The sequence below is a fragment of the Sardina pilchardus genome, chromosome 4 (assembly GCF_963854185.1).
Source record: "Sardina pilchardus chromosome 4, fSarPil1.1, whole genome shotgun sequence".
NCBI classification, from domain to species: Eukaryota; Metazoa; Chordata; class Actinopteri; order Clupeiformes; family Clupeidae; genus Sardina; species Sardina pilchardus.
This window is the reverse complement of record NC_084997.1, coordinates 2364555-2390823: the sequence shown is the minus strand read 5'-3', so window position 1 is coordinate 2390823 and position 26269 is coordinate 2364555. Positions and strand designations below refer to the sequence as shown.

The 26269-nt window shown below is 41.3% G+C and overlaps 1 protein-coding gene across 2 annotated transcripts in view; it reads right to left on the bottom strand.

Moving 5' to 3' along the window:
- Nucleotides 1-26269, bottom strand: part of dgkh (diacylglycerol kinase, eta) — a 259266-nt gene that overhangs the window by 211664 nt on the left and 21333 nt on the right. For both annotated transcript variants that reach the window (XM_062533724.1, XM_062533723.1), the window contains exon 2: nt 22667-22831. In XM_062533724.1, the coding sequence (XP_062389708.1) occupies nt 22667-22831 (165 nt within the window). The remainder of the gene's footprint in view (nt 1-22666; nt 22832-26269) is intronic.

The following is a 26269-nucleotide window of genomic DNA, read 5'->3' as shown; positions in this document are numbered from 1 at the left end:
AAATGCACCCATCTTCTGAATCGCGAGTGAGCTGGATCCATTCAAAACGGTAAAACAGGACTTTAAATAGTTCAAAGCATATGTGACAGAAAAATGTTTGAATGCTATTTAAATGTTTCATGGCTAGATGATGATGTCTTAACAGCATTAATAATATCTAGGCTATTTGCCAAATACTCGCTGTATTTGTCGTGACAACAGTTGTTCTAAGGATATTGACCGTATTGCTTTTGCTGCGCTGCTCCAAGCAGTCAGCAGAGAAGAGATGGTCATAAAAAAATAGAAACTATGTCCTAACCGCGATACGAGCATTAATACCATCCGTTTAATTTCATTGTTGTCAATTGGAGTGTCCTGACAGCAAGCAACGCGAGCAGCGCGATGTTTTGAGAGAACTTTTGTTGTTGGCATACTACGGTTTCTATTTTCTCTCTGTCGCTCGCTTTGCTCTGTTATTTTGAATGAGAAATATGACTCATTAAAGCGGCATATTTAACGGATTCACTACCCCCGATGCAATGCTATAATTTCATTATACACGTTGTAGGCCCACGCAACAGTTTGCTGGTTAGCCTACACATACAGTTAACCTGACAGACACAGACTATGCATAGCGTTTCAAGGTGGAACAATGGGCTGCATCAAGACGAGCTATAAATTCACGATGGCATGGAATGTTTTATTAGTCAAAGGATAACCGAACGACCAAACTCGCCAGCCTACTACTCACGTTAGGAACTGACTGAAACGAAGTAATTTAAACAACAGAACTGGTAAGGAGTGGATAATAATCTACCCAGATAGCAAAATGTATTTGGCCCGGATCCGCCAGGGATTCCCAAACTGTGGAACGCATAGGGGAGAGTGGGGGCAGTTGCACCACTTTTTACCTTTCCTTGTATATCTCAGAGACCGTTTTCAATAGAAACACAAAATTTGTATATGTTTAGCCCACATCTGTCACCTATCCATGCATAATTATGCAACATGTGTAAATATTATAATATTGAAATAAATTACATTTTAATTGAGAGAGTGAAACGTTGCAACCGTCCCCACACAAGGTGACGGTTGCAACAGTCTTAAAAAATGACAAAAATCACTCTTGATTATCATTTATTTTATCTTTTTGAAACCACAGTTTGACTTCTCAGTATTAATTGATGAATTAATTAAAGAAACAGACCTAACAAACACTCAGAACTGTTGTAACGCGCCATCTTGACTTTGAAAAGTGTAAAAAAAAAACTTTTTTTAATTTTAATAATTACAGTTCATTTTGATAGCTCAGCATTAATTAATTAAAGAAATAGACCTAACAAAACAGCCATCTTGACTTTATCAACATCAGACAGAAAATTACTCACTGTCTGATTCACAGTTGTGGTATACATGAATGGACCTTGGGGACAGTTGCAACAAGGACAGTCATTCTAAAACTAGCCATACAAGCTTAGCACATTAGCTTTGATACATGGTAGATATGCCTATTAAAAGCTAAGAAACTGCAGATTTAAATGATACAACTTAACAATACTTTCTGCAAACAGTTTTGACACTAGGAGAAAAATTCTGATCATAAAAAAAAATACTTTTTGACCTTGCTTTTTGGTTCTCCCAGAAGAGAAGTTCAAAACTGAACTTCAAAATCTTGCAGAAAGATGGAGGGTCCAACTAAGCATGTGCAAAATGAGTTTCATCACTCTAGCTTGTTTTTGATTGGAGAAATCTACAGTGTTGCAACTGCCACACGTTGCAACTGCCCCCACTCTCCCCTACCACCTACCTGCTTCTAGGAGATATCCTATGCGAGATGAAAAGGGCTATAGCGGAGAGGTGTTAAAAAATGAAATATTTAAAATAAAAAATATTTTGAAATTAATTAATGAATAAATGAATAACTTTTCAACCATTTGTAAACTCTATAGTAGGCTATGTTTTCATTAAAAAGGGGCGGCTTATTAGTGTGCCGTTATTCCAGTTTTTCCGGTCGATTTTTCCCCATAGGAATGAATGGAAAAGCGACTTTTGAACGCTGATGCCCACACATTTATCCACCTGTAGCCCAAACCGTAAGACATAAAGTCATGAAATTTGGTATGCTGATAGAGGAGACTACCCTGATTGACACCACCAGGTTTCATGCTCGCCACTCTCACGCTCTAGCGCCACCAACTGGTCAAAGTTGGAAAACACGTTAATGCCCGTAACGTTTGATCCGTATGGCCGATTTTGATAAAACGTATACCGTTGGAATCCTCTGACTCAGCTGATTCCAACGCACTATGTGACGTAATTTTCCGCCATGATGGATTTTCCACCATTTTGCATTTTGTCCAAAATCAAAGTAAAGCGACTTTGGCCGCATAGTTCATCCGATCGTCATGAAACTTGGCACGCGTGATCTACAGACCAAGGCGGATCAAATGCCTTGATTTCGCTTTCATACGTCCAAGCGTTCGCCTGTGACGACCAATTAAATTCAGCGAGCGAAGCCGCCAAACAGGAAGTGTGCCTATCTTGGAAATGTTGTGACGTATGAAAGCCATATTTGGTGGGATGACTTGAGACCCCATCCAAAGCACCCTCAATAAATGTGGTGTTATTTGGTCTGTCGATGGCTCTATAATTAGCAAAAACGTGCGTGTTTGTGAATGTATACTATTATTCGGAATAGCTCATCTTAAATTGCCTAGGTCATGCAGAAATGACATTTCAGAGTGATTTAAGATACAATGTTGATATTTTTTAAAAAAAAAAAATCAAATCAAGGCCATTCTTGTAAAACATATTCGTGCAATTCTCACAGCACTATGGAGTTGTGCCATGTCCTGTCATACATTCACTAGCGTATGATAGTAGACTCATACCTTTCAATTTTTCATTGGATGTCGGAGATGGTCCGCAACGGTACAATGTGGGTAGTTCTAGGATGGTCCGCAACGGAGTGTCTCATCCTGAGACTTGTTAGATCTTAGCAATGCCATGGCCCCGAAGGACAAGTACGGACTTACGCGCTGTTAAATGGTTTGAGTGTTCATTTGGTATATATACTCGACAATTACACGATGTTTCATACTGACGGTGTGTTTTGGATGATTTGTATTGACCTGAGCATTCTGGGTAAACTTCACTCCCAACGTCGGCGAAATACCGGAAGTAGAGCGGTCGCCCTGTCTGCGGTGTGCTTGAGGCAACGAGGATTTTAATTAGAATGTAATCGCAGTTACACTTTCAACATAAAGTGTGCATATTTAGACTTCAAATTTCGGAATTTGAGAGGTCTAGTTATGAGGGTAGGCTAAACTAACTGCAGTTCAAATAGTTGGTTTTAACTTTACCAAGGCTGTTTTAATACTGAATTGCAACTGCTGTTATGAAGACAGTTTGGAGCCTGGCAGACGTGAAGGCAGTGAAAGGTAATTAATACATGGTAGCCTGGTTAGCCAAACTATGTTGTTAACTGTAAATTTAATATGGACCGAGTGGTACGTGTTGCTGATGTCGTTTCGCAACTCATCGAGCTAGCAATTGCTGTCAAGCATCAGGCAGTGCATAGATAGATAATACTATGACACTTTTTTACAGTCAGTGAAGCACCGAGTGAAAGTCAACGTTTGCTTTATATCCAGTGACAGTGGTGCTGATGTCGTTTGAATAAGTACAGTAAACTTAGTCAGAAGATCTAAAAATATTTGCAATTATTGCTAGCTATGGTCTATGTGCCACCAAGTTGAAGTAGGCTGGTCATGTCTAAAGCGTGATTATTTTCAATAACTACTCCTCCTGATTGATTGTCATTGACACCGTCAGGGTATGGCTCACTAATAGAGGGAGAAAGTAAGCTGTGTATGGCAGGTGCTTGTGTGATAGGCTAAGCAGTGCTATTTCATGTAAACTGCAGTGGTGGACTCATGGGTGGACTGCGTGATCGCTGATCAGGCCGGTCAAGCCACCCCAAAGAGTAGCCTAGGCATCACCAAATGGTTTCAGCCCACCCAAAATATTACCAAGCCCCCCCTATAATTTTGGGTCGGATTTAAATAAATAAATAAATAAAAAATAGTGCAGATATTAACTTAACATGACAACAAAGCGAGTCAAACTATAAATACAAGTCTGTTTATTGAATGAAAGTATCGTTATGATTCCCATGCCTCAGAGCCTTAGCGCTCTGGCTAGCGCGGTAGGCAGGGGAGCGTAGTTAACGTTCCCGTGCTGTGGGCGGAAGAGAGGACACAATTCGCAGTGAACGACATAGTGAGATTGTAAGTTGATATTAGTAGGCTAATTGTTAATTGCTTAACGTTGCCTACATTTAGCTATGGGGAAGGAAAGGTGATATTGCAGCCTGGCGATATTGTAAGCTATTTGTCTATTTCATTTGCTTTTGGCAGCTAAATGGAACCAAACTCAGGCTAACAGCTTCTTATTGCGAGTGAAAACTAAATGGCATTGTATAGCATTCGTTTTTGGCATGGGAACATTTAGACTGTCTTTCAATTCATTGGCTAGATGATACAAAGATGTTTCAAGAAGTTAGTGAGGAGCAGGAGAGAGAGAGACTGATGCTGCGGTGGTCTGCGTGATTGAGGTCAGTAAAGGTCTATGAACGATGTTAAAGATGATTAAACGTTGCAAATGTCACATAAGCCGAATGGGAACCGGAGGAAAAGTTTCAAAACGTTGTGGCCGCTGAACTTGGCTTTTGCAACAGGCTTTTGACTGAGTTCGTTTTATTTTGTATGATGGTTGTGTCAGAATCAGAAATGTCACCTTATCGCAAAGTGTGTAGCCTAATTAGATTAGCCAACAGTGTAGGCTACTATAGGCTGTGTAGACAACATGCACAGCAATATGTGTAGCCTATGTAGAGACAACATGCACAGCATTCAACTCAGTTGAATTGGCATAGGCTAATAACAATGAAAAGGCGAAAAGAAAGTAATCTCCATATTTATATGCATGTTATCAAAGTTGGATAAAAACACAAAACAAATAGTGATGATCCATGTGTAGGCTATAGGCCTAATGCATCTCAAACTCAACCCAGGCATTCCCAACCCCTCCTAAGGAATTGTCTTATTCATGCCCTTTATGCCCTTATTTCATATAATTCTGGCCAACTTGTTGCTCTCGCTGTGTAGGCTTAGCCTAAAACCTACATTAAATAGTCGGGATGTAAAAAACAGGCATAGGCTACCTTATGCATTTATTTTAGTAATAGTAGGCCTACCCCATTCCCAACATCATCTAGAAATGTTGGTTCTGATAAATGTTCTTCAAACAATGACGAAGCCTTTGTAGGAACGATGAAAAAAACGATGTAGGAACGATGATTTTTTTTTTTTGCGCGCGAGCGAAATGGTCAACTTTTAAGAAATCATCATCCACATCATAGTATGATGCTGTGTGGGGTTATGGACTTGACAGTTTTGCATGGAATTGCCCATACAGTATATACATACAGTATACATATTTAAGCAATATAGCATGAGTGGGAGTGGGTTGTTGCTAGATATTCCCACGGGTGTTGTTCGGCCGTAGCCTCGAGGCCCGAGGCCGAGTGGCGCAGGCAACTACACCCGTGGGAATATCCAGCAACAACCCACGATCACAAGTGCTATATTGCTTTTATACAACAATTCTACCACTTGTTTTTTGCGCTAATTTCCCATTATAATGTAAATCGCTAAAACTGTCTTGTTTTCACTATTTTACTTAGCCTACATGCCATCCAACTAGCGAATATCCACCTCCGTCATATTCTATGTTCTGAGTATCTGTATTTCAGCTTGGATGCAACGTGACAGTTCGTTTTACACTTGACAATTTGACATTGTATCGCGGAGTGATTTATTATTAGCTGTGAAAAGTCAGAGTGGATTATCGTGGGATATTTCAACTCATGGAACGTCTCTCGGCCAATCAGAAACAAAGAAACAGCTTCATAGAACCCAATTGTTGTATAATAAGATTTGACACATTGCAGTTTTTTAATGCTGGGGTTATTTATAAATCAAAGAATTGTGGGTAGATGTGGGTGAACTGTGCAACATGCAGTTTGTGGACAAGAGGCAGACGTAACAGACAGATATTTGTGTTTGAAGGGGTGGTGTGTCTGTGTGTGTGTAAGTGTGTGTGTGTGTGTGTGTGTATGTGAAAGTCTTCGTTGCTAGTCAACTCAGCGACATGCAGTTTGTGGACAAGAGGCAGATGTAACGGACTGACGTTTCTGTTTGAAAGAGTTGTTTGTGTGTGTGTGTGTGTGTGTGTGTGTGTGTGTGTGTGTGTGTGTGTGTGTGTGTGTGTGTGTGTGTGTGTGTGTGTGTGTGTGTGTGTGTCTTTGTTGCCGGTGTACAGTATTTCTGAATATGAATGCTGTCTGGACAGGAAATGGCATAGCTTTTATCACATGCAACCAATCCAAAATCGATTTCATATTCAGAAACGTTAACCAGTTAACCAGTTAACAGCCTGGTTGCTTTGACATATCAAAACCAAATTTTATCCTATTACATCATTTGAACAGGTGAGTCGTCCTGTTTATTTTACCATCCATTTGAGGCTATAACACATTGCAACTTATTCAACAGTGAGTAAACTGCGGATGTTCCCGCATAACAGGATAGCTATACTCCTAACATTACTCGTATTTGTTCTAGAAACATGCCTAGTTCCTTAGGCTCCCTCCTTCCTTCAGTGGTTACGTGTTTCATGCTAGCTACACGTGAACAACTCATACTTAATTCAACACAAGGTCTACAGACCTTAGAGGTGTACATTTCATTTTCATACATCAAAGCGTTCGCCCGTGACAGCCAATCAAATTCGATGGTGAAGCGTCCAAACAGGAAGTGAGGTCAAATCTCGGAAACGCTGTGAGGTATCGAGACCATATTTGGCGGGATGATTTTGGACACCATCCAAAGTAGCCTCAGTAAATGTGTTGTAATTTGGCCACTAGGGGGCGCCGCAATTAGCAAAAATGCATTTTGGCTCATATCTCTTTACGTCTTTGGGATGACATCTACATTTTTACATTGGAGGTGCTCTGGGACATACCACTGATAAACCTAGGCAACTCGTCAGGTCAGTGTAAGAATTCGGCAATTGAGGGCAACGTCGCCAAACTCGAAGCAGCTTCGCGTCTTGGCCAAACTTTGGCGCTTTGACCTGAGGGCGAGCTGTCGCGTATCCTGCCGGGGCGCTCTCGCGGCGCGTTGGAGCAAGCACACTTCGCACTTTCCCACCGGGAAATGCATTCTAGTTAAACATGATGCCTGGCATACCGCTGACCTAGGCTACTGTTAAATTGCACAAAACAAAGATGGAAGGATTGCTTTTTTCATGAACATGGCCTAAAATAGGTATATCATCATATAACCCAATGGACTAAATATTTGTTCTATGTTTGGGTTTGATGGAGTCTGTTTATAAAAACGTTCACTGTCCATTGTTCATGTTCATGAATACTTAAGAAATGAGAGGGGTTTGTATTGTGTTAAAAACATTCTCAATGTATAAATTTGATTTTGTGCAACTTGTAGTTGATACAAACAAGGTGTTACAGATTTAGTAAGGGTAAGGTACCGAAAAAAATATTGTTGAATACCGACACCGAACCTCAGGCACCGGCACCGGCACTGGTACCGATATCGGTTCAAATGCGATAGGTACCCAACCCTAGTCATAGGCAACACCTGAAATGGTTGGAAATTGTATTGATTAACACATCACAAACTGTTCTTGAGTGTTGGTATTGGTAGCCTAACTTGTGTCCTCGGAAACAAAATCTGACAGCAGCTTTGGAGTTTTGGAAGTAGGCTGCAGGCAGCAGTTGGATAGGCTGCATAGGCTCTAGGTAGGCTAAGGTAAAAACAACGACCGAAATGCAGTAACGTTATCCCGTTATTTTGAAAGCTAAATGTTGACAGGTATGGGCTAGGGGTTGAGGAGTGTGGCGATGACATCATCGAAACGCAGGTATGCGTCTTCCCCCGTCCAAACGAACGCTAGAGGGCTGCGTATTCGAACTTATGCACTCTGGGACCCGGTTTCAGATCGATTCGTTTTAGGGCTATGCGTTTGCAGTATTTGTTTGGATGAACGGCCAAAACGAAGCAAAACAGCTGCGTTTAACCCAAAACTCGTCTCCGTGTGAACAAGCCCTAAATGGCCTCTGGTCCCTGGTCTGCGCTCACACTGCATAATCAAACCGTACTTGGGTACGATTGAGTTGCTGTGTTCTAGAATCTTTATGCAACGTGTGATTGTTAATTGGAATGTTATTGTTTATTTCATCATTATTATACGGCTCTTCACAATGCAAGTAGAACGCCCCATTGACTTGAATGGGATTTCCCAACGTTCTACCGGTCATTATTTCTTGATAGATGACCGCTCCGAAGGAATAATGACCGCTGCCAATGGCAACGGGTTCACTCCGCTAGCAGTTGCGGAAGCCACGAAACGGTAGCCAAGTCATTGCTAAAGACACATTGAGATGAGTTTCTTTTCTCGTTTTGGCAAGTAGCCGTATAATAAGCGGGATAATGTATAGAACGCCGGTCATTATCGGAAAATAATTCCCTTCAGGACGAAGCAAAACCCCTCCGCTGCGCGTCGGGGTTCAGTTCATCCTGTCGGGAATTATTTTCCGATAATGACCGGCGTTCTATACATTATCCCTTACTTAATGATGTCGTGCTTCCATGCGTACCGTACCAGAGTCCACCTCCTCCAAGCGTACTAGCGTATCGTACCCTGGTACGGAACGAAGCGATCACACTGGTCAAACGAACCGGACTTTAGGGGCCTATAGCTTGACATTGTTAGCCATTTCAAACTACTTATGGCATAACATAAAGCTAATGTTTGCCAGTTTAACCAACTTGTGTAGTCTTTCAAATCTGAAAATGCCGCACGTACCTGACGCAAAGTATCACGTGCACGCCGACGAAGATGTGACGGCAGAACGTAAACGTAGTTACTCCTCCCATGTCAAGTAAAATGACAGAGATGTCTAGTCCCGTCCGAATTGGACATTTATATTACAGAGGTCATATGATAAACCTGCATTACTGTACGTCCCCCCATAAAACTAATCCCGTCCGAATAGGCCTTTAGTCTGAACGTACCCTTACCTCCAGAGGGAAATACTGGATGCTGAGGAAGACCCACTGAAGTGGTGGATGGAATCCCAGAGGCTACACCCTCGGCTTTCAAACCTGGCTAGAAAATACCTCTGCATTCCAGCTACAAGTTCCTCTTCAGAGAGGGTCTTTAGTACAACTGGAAACATTGTCACTTGCTGGCGTTCATCCCTTAAACCAGATAATGTTAACATATTAGTTTAGCAGATTAGCATGTTGAGTTTTAGTTAACTTATTTGCTGTTAATGCTGGGGGCTGATAGTGGGCCAGCGTTTAAAGGAATATTTCGGTATTTTACACTTTATGTCCGTTTTCTGTATTGCCTAGCATGAATACGAGTGTTTGACACCGAAATCTCGACGATTGAGCCCGTTTGTGGAATTTGGCAGATTTAGAATGGAGCTCTGTATGGCTTTAACATTGCTCGCTTTGTGCATGGTCTATTCTGTCCTTAAAACACCCCTAAATGTTCGTTTTTAAAAGTGTGCAGCTCACCGAGTGGTTACTGGTCTTCAAAGATCTTCTATAGCAAGTTTAGCAGCAAAATACAGCTTCTGTCATCTGTTATCAGGGATTTTCGAAATCCCGGAAGTACTTTTTCAACCGTGTGTGCCTAATTTAACACAACAGAATTTGAATTTCACTGCGACTTCACCCTTACCCCTCTCTCTCTCTTACACACACACAGATACACACACACACACACAGACAGACAACACACTGTACACACACACTGTACACACACACACACACACCCACACACAGTTAACCCATTTCTTGCAAGAACATGTTTGTGTGGTTATGTGACCCAATCATAAGGGCTGCAGCAGTAGGAATTAGAACAACTGCTAACCTAGAGGGCTATCCTGTCAACATGCCTCTACTAACCTAGAGGGTCATCCTGTCAACATGCCTCTTGTCAGTGAAGCCCATGCGCCATGTCACATCATTGTGTCCATCTACAACGTTAAACAGGGGCCAGAAACCTGGATGCTCCTCTCCTCCATTCATCTATAAATATGGCATGAATAAAAAAAACAAATCCTACTAAAAAAAATCTGCAGGCATATAGGGAATGGTGTCTATTTTTAGCAGAGAAAAACATGCTGTCTGAGATTTACTTATAACGGCAAGGTCCAATTTGACATTGTGGTGCACAGCTGTGTCAACTTTCTATTTCGAGTCTGGCTACATGTTCTGTCACAAGTAAAGCTTATTAAATATACTGCATGAAGAAAATCCTGTGCTGAGATTTTCAACAGAGGACTTTCTTCATGCTCTGTGGTGTTATGCTTAAATTGTCTGACTGACTGTAGCTTGTACCTACAGTATAAAATCCATCTCTTCTCCACAGATACACATATTCTTAAGTCTCTCATGTTGTTAAATCATTGATACATCAAATCCAAGCATGAGTGATTAGGCCAGTCAATCTAGCGCAGGGGTGTCAAACTCATTTTCACCGAGGGCCACATCAGCCCAATGGTTGCCCTCAAAGGGCCAGATGTAACTTCTAAGATTTGTAGCACCAGCCACAAAATCTTTAGCATCGGTAAAACTTCTAAAATTGAGTAGAGCAAAAGGTATCAGCATGACATGTTCTTTTTTATTATTGTTATGTTTTGTAAAAACAAAACACTACTGTCAGTTCCATACAGTTTGACTTTTCAATGAGGGTCACTGGTCAGTCAGGAAGAGATCATGCCATGGATTCTTTTTTTTTTCATATTTCTGAGTTTTTAGATTCGAGTATAGCCTATTCAACTTTACTGTCATTGCACGAGTGAAATACCAGTAACGAAATGCAGTTTTACATCTAGCAAGTGATGCAAACGAGTAGGCTAACTGTCATGTCAAAAAGTGCATCCATATGAAATGCGTCACTACACCGTTCCATACACATACAGTAGAAGCGAACGGTCCCGGTGGACTTTTTCTTTGAAGTTTTACAGTTGAAAGGTGTTGTGTGGATTCTATGTTGTTCGTTTTGAACTGAAATGAAAATGCTAAGCAACAGGGCGATTACTACAAACTTCTAGCATACCTCTGCTTGCCTGATATGAATGCACCTCTTCTCGGTCAGAATAGGCTTATTTTCGCTTTTGGCCAAACAATCACTTGCTCGATTAGCAAGGATTTGGAGCTGGATTTTTTGGATAATAGGACTACACACAATTATACATGCCTTTTAAACGTAGACGTAAACGTATCACGTAGTTAACAACTTACATCGATTCCCCTCTCAAAGAAGCACACGCACTTCAAACAATCATGCGTTTCACAGGCAGGCTAAACCGAGCGCGTAATTTAGGCGCTCCGTTCGCTAAAATAGTTTAGAAAACTGGTCTATTTTGTTTTCACACGTACACGTTGCTATCACATCTGATGTAGCCAGTTGCACTGATCATAGAGGAAGGTGGTTGATGTTGCCTCCCTGTCAGTCTCACATGCGTGCATTAGTGGTGGGGGAAAAAATCGATTCTGTTCAGTATCGCAATATTTTGTGCATGCAATTATATCGATACGAGTAGCTCAAGTATCGCAATACTTAATTATATAATTGAATTATCTATTTTACTTTTATTTGAGGCGAGTTTACTCAGGGTTTACTCTGATCACATTAAATTTGGTAGATAGATAGATATATAGATACTTTATTGATCCCCAAGGGAGAAATTCAAGATAGTACGCTCACAAGGTGGCGCTTTTTGTGGCGTTTTATTGTGCATTCAACGGCAATTTCAAATTGAAAGTGTGGGTGTGTTTCGGTTTTCAACAAAAAGCAAATAGTGAGGACCTTGATATGCACCATGCCATGACAAAGTGAGTTGAACAGTGTTATTTTCCTTATTTTTTGTAATGCCTTCGAAAAATATGAGAGACATGAATAGCAATATGTCGCAGAATTGAATCGCAATACTTGTTGTATCGCAATATGTTTAGAATCGCAATAATATCGAATTGTGGCCCAAATATCGCAATAGTATCGAATTGTCATTCTTTTGCCAATTCCCACCCCTAGCGTGCATTGTATTGCAGTGTATTGCCTATACGCAAAAACTGTATCGGACCTTTTAAGCTCTCGCGGGCCACATACTGTATCAGACCCTTAAAGCTCTCGCGGGCCATATGAAATGACGTGGCGGGCCGCATCTGGCCCGCGGGCCTTGAGTTTGACACCTGTGATCTAGCGTTTGACCCATAACTAACTGCAATAGTAATCATTCCAAGTTGTTTGTGATCCCTAGGTATATCTAATTAATTTATTAAAAATCTACCGATTTATATTTAGTGGAACATAATTTTTTTCAAGGTCAAAGGCAGCAATTTCCAATGCATTTTGCCATTGGGATTTACTACAGGTGAAATGGGTAAAATTTTAAACTATAGATATCAACTTGAAACTTTCAGAGTTGTTTACTCACATTAAGGCAAATCATTTTTGTATTGCAAGTTTTCTGAAATAAGATGTTTAGATATGCAAATGAGACCAGTTTTACTTAAATATGCAATAATTTGCATATATTTCTAGAACACTAAATCTGAACAATAGGTACAGTCAGCTTCAAAATAATTGCTGCATTTTGCTAATATATTGGATACCAAAAGCCAAAATACAATGGGAATAATATAGGTGCAAGCGGCGATGGCGGGCCCGAGCACCTGCGGTGCGGACCCCAGACATTTGTGGAATTTAAGAAAGCAACACGTACTTGTTGGTGGGCATGTGCATGAGCAACACACATGCCCACCAAATTTGGTTAATTTTCATCAATGTATGTGTCAACCACAACAGACATCAAGCTAGGTGGCGCTATAGAGTCTCAAAGCCACACCCAAGGCCAAAGCTCTGTCTCTGACTAGTGGCAGCAATAACACACAAGCGTACCTAATTGTCGTGTATGTATGTGTCAACAATAATAGACAATGTGCTAGGTGGCGCTATAGAGTCCCTAAGCCTCACCCTAGGCCAGAGCTCTATCCCTGACAAGCAGTAGCAATAGCACACATGCCCACCAAATGTGGTTCATTTTCGTGAATGTATGTCAACCCCAACAGGTAACACACTAGGTGGCACTATAGAGTCCCTAAGCCACACCCTCAGCCAGAGCTCTGTCTCTGAATAGCTATAGCAAAACACATGCCCACCAAATTTGGTTCATTTTCGTGAATGTACGTGTCAACCACAACAGACAATGCGCTAGGTGGTGCTATAGAGTCCCTAAGCCACACCCGAGGCCAGAGCTCTGTCTTTATCTAGCGGCAGCAATAACACACAAGCCTACCAAATTTGGTTCATTTTTGTGACTGTTTGTGTCAACCACAACAAACAATGCTCTAGGTGCCACTATAGAGTCCCTAAGCCACACCTTTGGCCAGAGTTTGTCTCTGACTAGCAATAGAAATAACACACAAGCCCATCAAATTCGGTTAATTTTCGTGAATGTATGTGTCAACCACAACAGGCAATGCGCTAGGTGGCGCTTTAGAGTCCCTAAGCCACACCCTAGGCCAGAGCTCTGTCTCTGACTAGAGATAGCAATAACACACAAGCCCACCAAATTTGGTTCATTTTTGTGAATGTCAACCACAACAGACAACACGACAGAGCATTCTTAAGCCTTCTTTAATCATTGTCTAATATTAAGCAAAGTTTAAGATCTATTAACCAATGTGTTGTCACACACACACATTGCAAATAAGTTGCAGGATTGCGGTGCCTTCTCTCATCCTCAAGTTGGGTTATCATCTGTTGGCCTCCTTACCACCACCAGAGAGGCATGGGGGATGGGTGAGAGAGTGTGTGGGGGGTAGGCATGCAAATGAGGGGGGGGGCATGGGGCTAAGATAGAGAGAGAGACAGAAAGAGAGAGAGGGAGGGTAGAGGCAGAGGGGACAAGGGGGAGGGCGTGTGTGTGCGTAACTCTCTGGAAAGCTTGCGCGTGTGTAATGTGTGTGTGGTTGACTGTGGTTCTGTGTGTGTGACAGGACCAACATGAAGGCGCGGATGAGGAAAGATCGTGACAGAGCCATCCTCATATGAAAACCTAAATAACTCACTTTCTGTTAATGTGGTTAAAGTCAAAATTGCAGCATAGGTTATTATGAGTATTAGTATTTGTAAACTCGTCTCATAATATTTTAGGTAAAACTATGTGTCAACCACGATCATTAATGTGCTATTGAGACACACAATCAACACCAAATCAAACAACATAACAAAATGTATGTGACTGTCACTACAAACACACTAACTACTACTCCATTAAATTTCATCCAAATTAGTCACTGTTTTCTGCCTATAACACCAACTTTTGGTTTCTTTTATAAGACACCTGCATTCAAACCTTCGCCATTTCAATATACTTTTGAAATTCAAAAATCTGGTCGCAATTTCTGTTGGGCAACCCCTCAAGATCATTTTACTGCTGAAATTACATAATTTCGATAAACCGTCTAGGACAGGGGTGTCAAACATACGGCCCGCGGGCCGGATACGGCCCGCGGACGGATTTAATCCGGCCCGCGAAATGTTTTTACAAAGTATCAATATCAGCTGGCTTGTTATCAGAAATAAAATGACTAAAAAAGAATCATATAAAAACGATCAAAAATAACGCAAATAAAAGAGTGAATACATTTAACTATGCAAACAAATACAACAAAAATAACAGAACATTTCATAGAATTACGGACATTACATAAAAACAAACAAAAACCTGATACCAGACGAAGCAGCGCGTGTCTCGCCAGCGTCGCCGTAACCTAGCAACCTCAAGTGACAGTGACAGCTAGCCCTCAGCGACTTCTAGTTTTACTTAAAAACAGTACGTGATTTGACCATCGTTACCCCGAAATGTCATTATCAAAGAAGAGAAAAGTCGACACCGAGTGCAGAGTTTTCCAAGAGAAATGGTCATCGTCCTATTTATTTACAGAGGTGAATGGGAAACCTGTGTGTTTGGTGTGTTCACAGCACGTCTCAGTGTTAAAAGAATATAACCTTCGGCGCCACTATGAGACTCTTCATGCCGAAAAATACAATCACTTGCAAGGACAACGGAGAAAAGAGAAGGTGAATGAGTTGTTGGCTGTTCTGAAGAAACAGCAGTCTGTGTTTACTCACAGCCGAGAGATTGGTGATGCTGCGGTGAAAGCTAGCTACCTTATTGCTAACGAAATAGCAGTGGCTTCAAAACCATTCACTGAGGGTGAATTTGTGAAGACTTGTTTGCTGAAGGCTGCAGAGATTGTGTGCCCAGAAAAGCGTCAGGCTTTCGCAAATATCAGTCTGACAAGAAACACAGTTTCAGACAGGATTTCTGATCTTTCGGTGGATGTGGACAGCCAATTGAAGCGCAAAGTAAAGTCATTCATTGCTTTTTCAGTAGCAATTGATGAAAGCACAGACATTACAGATGTTGCACAACTGGCCATATTCATTCGCGGAGTTGACGACACTTTGACCGTCACCGAGGAGTTCTTGGAGTTGGTGCCAATGACTGATACCACAACAGCAGGTGATATTTTCACCACCCTCGTAGGAGCGCTGGACAGGGTCGGAGTGGACTGGTCCCGCGCTGTCAGCATGGCTACAGATGGTGCGCCATCAATGATCGGGAGAAAAACGGGTGTCGTGACAAGATTCAGAGAAAAAGTTCAGACGGCAAATGGAGGACGTGATTTCTGGACTTTTCACTGTATCCTGCATCAGGAGGCATTGTGTTGCAAGGCATTAAAGATGGACAACGTCATGGAGGTAGTCGTCCGAACGGTTAACTTCATCCGATCCAGGGGCCTAAATCACCGTCAGTTTGACAGCCTTCTCAGAGAGAAAGACCACAACTATGGACTGCCATACCACACCGAGGTGAGATGGTTAAGCCGAGGTGCTGTGCTGAGGAGGTTCTTTGATTTACGGCTGGAAATTGAACAGTTCATGGAAAAAAAGGGCAAACCGGTGTTAGAATTCCAGTCCAGAGAATGGATGCAGGACCTTGCATTTATGGTGGATGTTACAGAGCACCTTAATCACTTGATCAAGATGCTACAAGGGCGCAACAAAGTTGTCACGCAGTATTATGACAGCGTATGTGCGTTCAAGTTGAAGCTGTCATTGTGGGAGAGACAGCTCGCGGGGGGTGATGCTGCTCACTTTCCTTGTCTGAAAGACGTGTGCGCGACCCTGCATGCCGCCGACATGAGACGGTTCAAAGAGAAGATAACGGGACTATCGCTGGAGTTTGAGCAACGATTTCAGATTTTTAGCGAACTGGAGAAAGACTTCAAAGTTTTCTGCTCCCCATTCACCGTGAATGCCTCTGATCTCCCCGTCAACCTCCAACTTGAAGTGATAGACTTGCAGTGTGACTCAGATTTGAGGAGCAAATTCGCCACAGCTGGCTTGGACACATTTTATCAGTGTCTTTTGCCAGGTTACCCCAACTTGACAGCCCTTGCTGCAAAAGTGTTGTGCATGTTTGGAACCACATATCTTTGTGAGCAAGTTTTCTCAGTGATGTCCATCAACAAAACAAAGCTGCGTTCAAGGCTCACGCACAAGCACTTGAATGACATCTTGAAATTGTCTGTCACACAGGATGTGAAGCCTGATATTGATGCACTTGTGAAAGCTAAAAGATGCCAGGTTTCAGGAGTGAAATAGGCTACACTATGGGTTGAATGCACTATACTGCAAAATGCTGCATGAGATACTTATGCACCCTGAGATACTTATGCTAGTTCTGTGAAAATTCATATATTCTGTGGAGATTTAAAGAAAGTGAATAGTGTGTGATTTACTGTAATATTTCATATTTCATAAGTTTGTTTTATTGAAATTTAAAATGTATTTAAATTATTGAATTGTATTGCACTTTTATTTTTCTGTCAATAGTGTAGTTCTTGAAATTGCACCAATTTTGTCCTCAGAATGTAATTTGAAGTGTTTGTCACTGTGTTTTGTTTAGCCTACTTGTGATGTAGGCCTACAGTGTTTGTGTACAACTTCCAGAATGTTCTTGCACTATTTTGAAACAAACTAAAACAAACAAACAAACAAACACATCTGAAGTTGTTGTTATTTTTAAATTATTATGCTATGATTTTACCGGTCCGGCCCGCGAGGGAATGGATTTTCCTCCATGTGGCCCCCTGAGCAAAATGAGTTTGACACCCCTGGTCTAGGAGAAGTATTTCAAAATACATGATGTGCAAAAATCTGAAAATCTCACATAATTATGACCGCCGCTAGCATAGCTAGCAAAGCGGTCATATAGTTGTTGTCAAAGTTTTTTTATTATTATTATTTTTTTTTCCCGTCATTTTTCGTCAACGATTCCCGGGACACCGTAACACCGGAGCGCATGAAACTTGGCGGGCATGTAGCCCCAGTAGACTTCTGTGGAAAATTTTCGTTTCGTCCCCGGGGGTCACTCCACCCCCGCGCTGCCCCCGCCCGAAGCCCAAAAATGACAGTTTTTCCTACATAGCTACCTGAACCGTGGCACCGAGGATGACAAAATGTTTTTGGTATGTTGGTCTCAAGAGCTTGCATCAACTTAGCTTATAACCAGTCATTTGTGATTTGCACCCCCATGGTAAAAATTGAAAATGCAATGTAATATTGCTTTAATTGCCCCTATCTTCAGATGAGATGTTATGAACTGCACCAAATTTCATGTGTATGATTATTAACCTGACACCCCCTGGGAATATGCCAAGTTTTGTGGAATTTCATCCATGGGGGGCTATAAAATAAATGGACTTATGTGTACATTCAGGACTGTATACCCATCGGCCTGTAGATGGTGGTGTTAACCCTCTGGAGTCTAAATCCCCCGCTGGGGATTTGAAAAACTGTTCCAAACACACATCACAATCTCTGCTAGTTTTTGTCCTAGAAACATATAAGTGACACCATTAGAAACCTTTAATGAACTAGTTTCCAAATATATAAGTTTTAAAAGAGAATGGTTGCTCTGGGTGCTGGATGCTACGGTCATACACACACACACACACACACACAAACATGCAGGAACACACACACACAAACACAGACAAGCATACACACACACACACACACACACACACACAAACACAGACAAGCACAGGCACATTCACATACACACACACACACATAAATACACACATACAGACACATACCTACACACACACGCACCAGCACACACATGTACATGCACAAACACGCCCACACCCATGCACACACACACACCCTCACACACACACACACACACACAGATGCACAGTACACACACACACACACACACCTCACACACAGACACACAGACGCACAGTGTGCACACACACACTCACACACACAGATGCACAGTGCACACACACACACACACACATCTTTGACATCTTGTACGTTTTGTGAGACCACCGGAGCTGAGAAGTGAGTGTGTGTGTAATGTACTATAGCCTGTGTGTGTGTGTGTGTATGGGTGTGTTTCTGTGTGCCCGTGTGTGTGTTTGCATGTGTGTATACAGTGCCCTCCAAAAGTATTAGAACGTATGCTTAAAGTTAAATATAAAATCATCTTTTGGAAATTTATCTTAATGCCTTAAATGAAACAATGAGTAACTATTCATGGACATTAATTTTCTTTGTGAATGAACAATGTATTGTAAACAAATAAATGTTTTCCTTAAAATACAGGGGGTCATAAGTATTGGTATAAGTACTATGTTAAATTCCCATAGGGGATTTTTATTTTTATCTTTAAAGGCCAGTTATTTCATGGATCCAGGACACTATGCACCCTGATAAAGTCCCTTCAAGCACTTCAAGCAACTTGGAGTCTGTACCTCTCCATTCTTCCTCCAGGGTCTTGGGACATTATTTGGACCCTGATATACAAATGATATGCAATTAGTTTTTATGTGAAAGGGAGTTTGGACCACTGAGCAACGGTCCAAGTCAATGGCCCAATCCCAATGTCAGCCCTAAAGACTAGAACTAAGGACTCACAGACTTAATTGATTTCAGGTGCTAAGTGAGTGAGTGTGTGAGGCTACATGGGCTCAGATAGGTATTTTGGGATTGGGACAGCACTTCAGGAGATCACATGTACCTTGGCGATGTTTACTAACAAAGACGTTGCTAACATTTGCACCATGCACGTGTGTCGTGCGTGCTGTTGTTTACCTTAATTTCCGGGTTTTTCTATGATCTCCGCGGTATACGTCACAACACTTTGAACTGTGGGTAATTCCCTTAGGTTAAGTCTGCACCGATGCAGACTCACGGAAAGGGCTCGGTAAGTGTGTACTCAAACCCTCACGCCCGTTGTAATTCCACATTGGGACAGCCCTAAGCCCTTATGAATTTCGCGAGAACGCGCACCAAAGTCCGTGAGTTCGTGAGTCCGGACATTGGGATTGGGCTTATCTCTTCTTAGCCCAGGTAAGATGCTCTAACCTTGTCTCTGATTCAAGAGTAGCTTGTACCCCAGGGTTTCCCGCAGCGGTTTCCTGCTAAGGCGGCCGCCTTAACAACACAGGGCTGCCGCCTTAACTAGCGTCTTCAATAAATAAATAAATAAATAAATATATTATGTATAGTGATATTCGCCGTATTACTCTGTCATGTTTTCTCCCTGTCATTCCAAACCGTAGCCGCTAGTCTCCCTTCTCTGTAGAACGCATACAAAAAATAAACTTTTTCAAATCGAGTTGGCCTATGCGCTCAGGCGACGCGCTCATACAGCATGAGTATTTGATATCAGGTCAGGTGCCACTGCCACGCATATCTCAGAGTGACTGCGAACACAAATAGCCTAAACCTAGCTAGATTTGACGACTCTCACAGGAATGGTTCTCCGTTGAATCTACCAAATGTGTGGGATGAGCGGCATAAAAGATAAAGCGCAACACTTTTGAGCGCTTTATCTTTTTTTTATCACTCGTCTACTATGAATGCATAGCCCACTGCATCTTGTAATGTGACAAACACTTGTGCCATCTAGCCTACAGCTAACAACAACTTGTGACGGCTATTCATTCACGTGTTGTAAAATACTGAAATTGTGAGGTTTACACAGGCTAGTTTAAACTTTAAACTGTAGCCTCTTGTCTCCCGTTTCATTCATCCCGACCGGGCGGGACGCACGTTTCCGTTTTGTAGAAATAATTCCTGAATGTTTTTGTTCAGAGCTGAACATGCAACTGTATTTGACAGATGACAGATTTGGGTGCTAGTGACAAAATATTAGCGTTCAATGCGGTACGATCTCGCTAATTATGTTTTAAAAAGCATTAAAAACGTTCCGGCTCTCTTATGCTATATGAGCAACAGGCACGCACAATATACAGCTTCAATCAAAGAATTAGGCAAACTGTTCAATTATGAACTAGCTCTAATTTAATTAAAAGCTTTTTAATGAAGATGAAGAGTGCCTTGGATTTCTTCAAAACTTTTCAATCAAAGAATTGCAGCTTTAGGCTACTAAATCACAATTCACTAACTTTACCATACAGTCGCAATGTTACATTTTCATACAGTTTCATCTTTATTTCATGGTATATTCTAAAATATCCACCATTACAAATATTCTTGGTTTTAATAGAATATTATAATATTGACTGGCTTTAAAATATATCCTATGGTGCTATGCTGAGCAGTGCAAATGTTTTGAAAGATACAAAAGGCCCTGTATTGGAGTTGTAAACTTACACTTTTAAGGTATAATATTGTCTAAATTGTGTTAATGATGTTTAATTGGTTGCTGATACAATTAAATCTGATACAATGAATGTGAAATCCAGGTATATTGCCGTCATTACTGTCAAAATTCAACATTTTCAACATTAATGAAATGCTGACAGCCTACTCAATTTTTACTTCAGCTGACTTCCTTGTCTTAAAGTAAATCAGAAAAGAAGTTATTTAGACAAGTGTGTGCTAGACTGCTCCTGTAGCCAACAATCCCCTCTCTACCCTTTGGGAATTGAACTGTTATATGATCCTTGGTGATGTAAATTATGAAAACCTCTTTCTTTGGTTGGTCTTGATGCGGCCTTGACTCCTTTAAGACTCGGATTCGACTCCAACTTGCTTCCTAAAAGACTCGGTCGTTGTCACTCGGTTCTCGGCTGCAGTTAAACCAACGGTCTCGACCCCCCCCCCCCATCGTAGGACAGTGGCGGCGATGCGGCGGGGACGCTACGGCGACGCCCCCTTCCCCTGGACAGACACCACCTTAACTAACAAATTTTCTGGGGGAAACCCTGTACCCATTCACACCCCTGTGTGTGGTGGCCATTGATGCAGACTCCAGCCTCAGTCCACGTCCAGTGAAGTTCCCCCAAATTCGTAAATTGGCTTGACAATTCTCTTAAAGGAACACGCCACCCCCAGGTGAAATTGGGTCACTCCCCGCAGTCTGTAGAGTTGGATGAGTGAGCCAAAGCGTTTTGTAGCCGACCCAGCCACTGTCCTAATCTAGAAACGGCCCGGTTAGCTTAAACAAAAATGTAATTCATCAATTCATATATCACCTGTCATCATAACAGAGGTATGACTTCCAGGAAATAACAGTTTATTTTTAAATCTAATATAGTATTGCCCATACTATGATTTACTGTTTGTTTTTGTTGAATAATTCAGAAGACAAACACCTTAAAAAATAATGGCATATCGCATCAAAATCGCAATTTTGGCAAGAAAAATCGCAATTAGATTATTTTCCATAATCATTCAGCCCTACTACTTAGTCATTTTGATAGTAGGCTAATATAGCTAATATACACTTACAGCCTGTGTTGCCTTCATAAGGCTTATATAAGGCTTTTAATTTTTGCAGCTCCAGAAAGATTTTTTTTTTGTTTTTTTTTTTGGTCCAATATGGCTCTTTGAACATTTTGGGTTGCCGACCCCTGATAGACCCTCACCACCAGGCTTGTGCAAAATGCAGAATTGAATTGAGAATGACTCCTAAATTCCAATTCAATTCTTGAGTTTGAATTGAATTTGAATTGAGGTCAAAAACAGGATGCAGAATTACAATTTGAATTTGAATTAAAGGAGGTAGAATTTAAATTCAATTAAATTCAAAGAAATTCATAATTTGTAAAAAAAATAGTAGTGTTTAACAAAATATGTCAGATATGATTGCAACCGATATATACCAAATCTCAAAGATGGCAGGTATTTTGTAGGCAAACTTCAGAGGTCTATTCAAATTCAAATTCAACTTCCCGTGGGGTGGGGCCAATTCAATTCAAATTCCAATTCATGAATTGAATGGAGGCCAATTCTGAAATTCAGAATTGTGCACAAGCCTGCTCACCACACTACCACAGAAGTGTAAGTAAATTTTGAGCAACGATCCGGTGCGTCTTGGATAAGCTAGTTTCTGATTGGAGCCAAAGGTTCTGGCAGGGAACAGGGGAGATGGATGTACAGATTTCCAGTCTGAGCTGCCGGATGAAATTCACCCAGCCTAATACAGTGTAGTTATAGACAAACAAAATATCAGCTCATTTACCTTGCTTCTAATCTGTCCTGAGGTCGACACCTTCCTGATGAGTTTCTGAGGCCCTTCTTGCTCTCCATCACTGTCCGAGGACTCATCAATTGGACCTGAGAATCCCATGGCACCAATTACATTCTGAGGAATCCCTGATGTGGTAACAGTTCCTTTCTCAGGTTCCTGAAGGGGAAAGAGAGTCACAAAACTCTGCATTAGCCTTTTGGTGGTCACTGGTCAGCAATTGACTCATAGTTGTACAGTGCTATAGTGCCCTGATTTATTTCAGGCTTAGTGCTGGGAGGTAAACCGGTTCACACCGAATACCGGTGTATATTTCCGTTATGATACCATTGTATTTGATTTCGTTGCGCCACGCATTGCGCAACTGCGAGGTGTGGTGAAAGTAAACAGTAAGTGGAGCCAGCTGCACAACACACCTTACGTTTTCCCCTTAAAGTATGACACTTAAGGCTTAATTTTTCCTTTGGTAAGGGATTTATTTACGGGTGTTGCACTGAATACCTTAAATTGTTTCCCTAGTTAAAGAAAAGTGTTACAGGACTTAATGAAAGGGTTTTTTTACCAGTAGGCTACAACATTTTTTTTTATCCAAGTAACAAGTAAAGCATGTTATAGACAGGAAATGAACAATGCTAGCTGGCTAGTTAGTCATGATCTTGATGGCTATCAGTGCACTGAAACAAACTTTTTCTTTTGCCTAGCGAATCAAACCGAAGCTTGGTAAGCTAACAAGACATCCACCTGAATTCTATTGACGTTAGCCTACTACTAATATTACGTAAACCACACAACAATACGCATGTTTCTGATGGGCCTAATTGACAGATTAAGCATATTAGCAGAGATTTTTATTTTTAATTGTTAAAGAGACCCTAAGCAACTTTTTCATAGTCATAAAATCGCTTAGAAATCGTTGTTTTGCTTGACTGACCAGTTTTATCGAAAACAGTAATATTTCCTCCCGCCCCCAGTGTCCCTATCCGCTATTGCAACCTTGCAGTTTGTTCAGGAGACGATCGTTCCCTGTTTACATCTGGAAGGCTGAGACGCATAAAGAACAAGAATAACCACGCTTGCAATTTATATATTTATATATAGCCTATGTATAAATATACACGCTAAAGCTGTCGGGGAAGCTCTGCAGAGAAATATGCAAGCATAAAACGAGCGAAAATGAAAATGAAATCGCCAATCCTGCATAGTTTCTCTTTAAAACAAGTCAAAGCCCATGTTAATGCAAATAGTCTCTTCACCAAGTCACGCTTGTTTTATACAGTGTCCTTCATGAACACATATAGAATATCCTTTTTCGATCCAGTGAGAGAAATTCAGTCTCTGCATTTAACCGAATTAAGCCTACCTTACATTGACAGACTTTGCAAAGATTTGGAAAAGATTTTTGAAAGACTACAGTCTCAGACCCTCTCACATCTAAAGACAATTCATCGAGTTTCTAGTCACAGTCTAGTCACAGGCCAGTCTCAGATTAGGATATTGCAAAGACTGTGGGTCACTACAAGACTGCTATATTACTTCGAATTATTTCCATCGTGCACGTATATCAACAGGAACTCGTACGATAGCCTACTCATATCAAAGTCATTTTTTCGCATTTCTGCAGCATTGTTTCATGTGTGACATCCCTAACAGATATATAGCTGTTCTGTCTATAAGACCAGTGACTGAGAGCAGTGACAGTATACAAGTGACAAGTAATAAAGTTACTTGGTTTTACGCGATCAGACAGTGGCCCCAAGTTACTAACGAAGGTATCTTAAATTACTGATATTAATTCATGAATTACCATATTGAAATATTTGTAAACGGAAAGTAGTAGGAGATATAAACACTGCTGGCTACGTTGAACTGACTTGACCTTACAGCATGCTAACTAGCATTTAATCATTATGGACAGCCCACAGTTATTAAAAAGTAATGTAATGATTAATGTTGGAATTAAATACTTGTTTCAGCAATAAGTATGAAATATTAAAACAGGATACAGCAAGAAAATAGACCGTCATGCTCATGTAGACAGTATAACTATATATTTCCTATGGAATTACTTTAGCAATATGTTCCCCTGTCCTTCCTGTTCGTTCGTGCTCGTCAGTCGGCTTATCGCGACCTGATTCCAAGATGGCGCCCAGCGGAGAGATTCTATGAAGGTACTGCTTGTAAACAGTCTTTTTTAATAAACTTCCTGTGCATTTCCAAAGTTCTCAGTATCTCGTTTTAAATGTCAGGACCCTCAGAAGTCTACCAATGCAGTGTGGAGTTACCTGGAACCTTTTTAATGGTTTAAAAATAGCGATTTAGCTGCATAGGCTACGTAATGCCCAATCTAATAGATTCAAGCCTACTGCAAGCTAGGCTGAAAACGGAGGAGTTCGGAATGCTGGGGGTGAGCGAAGGTGCGTCTTACAACACGTGTGAGTACACCTTAACATGTTTCGGTACAGTTAAGCTCAATTTCACACCGGAATTCTCCTTTAAGCTCAATTTCACACCGGAATTCTCCTTTAAATTGAAATCGGACAACGTCGTTATCTTTGGTAAACTCCTATGTAGCTGTGGTGTAAATTACAGTAGGTGTTGGATTCAATTGGCCGGCTTCACGTGAGATCCTCACGAGACCTCACATGTGAATCACGCTTATTTTATTGATTTTTCCCTAGTGAAGCTGCAATGACCCAAACAACCACCAGGTGGCACTTGTGAGCAGGGTTAGGAATGTCGGTGTTACGGATCTCGGTGGGATGTTAACTGAGAATAGATAGATAGTCAGATAGATACTTTATTGAAAATTCAAGGATAAACCATAGATAAACAAATAGCACGTCATCACAAGCAGGCAGTTTTATCTCATTTACTGCAGATGTGACTCTGATTCGACAAATAGTCAATCATAAAACCACAAGCCTACTGCTGCGCGATACAGAAGTCTGCGCGAAGTCTGCGAACATAATATTAGGCTATGGTATTGACATGTCCATAATACAATTTACAAAAATGAGCCTTATTTATGCGATCAGTTGAAGACCAGTTATTGCTCCACAGCCCTAAGTTCGTGTTGATTTGGGAGAGTGCAGCCTGCAGCTCTTACTGATTTGGGGAAAGATAGCTCCCTTCGGTAGACCATGGAAACGAATGCACAGTGGTTCAGCTTAGGGATGTTAACCGGTAACCGGTTAACCGGTAGTCGACTGGATGTACGGTAACCGGTTAAATTTTTTTTTACCGGTTAACCGCGCCCCCCCCCCCCCCCCCCCCCGCCCTACACACACACACGTTATTGGTGTTGTACGCTATTATATGGGCCGATATGATCACTCAATAGCCTTTCTAAAAAATATAACTGTCAGCATGAGCCGTCCCGTGGTGGAATTTATTAAGCACAACAACCACAGCACAGACCATGGCTCTGCTGTGGGAGAGCTCACAGTCATTCGGAAAACGAACAGTTTACCGGTTGCTATAGTGACGCCACTGGACATGACAGGTCCTGTCTGCGCAGTTAAAAAAAATAAAGGCTTACGTGAAAAAATAAATAAATAAGGCTTATGTGAAGCATGGTACCCATTATATAAACAGTTA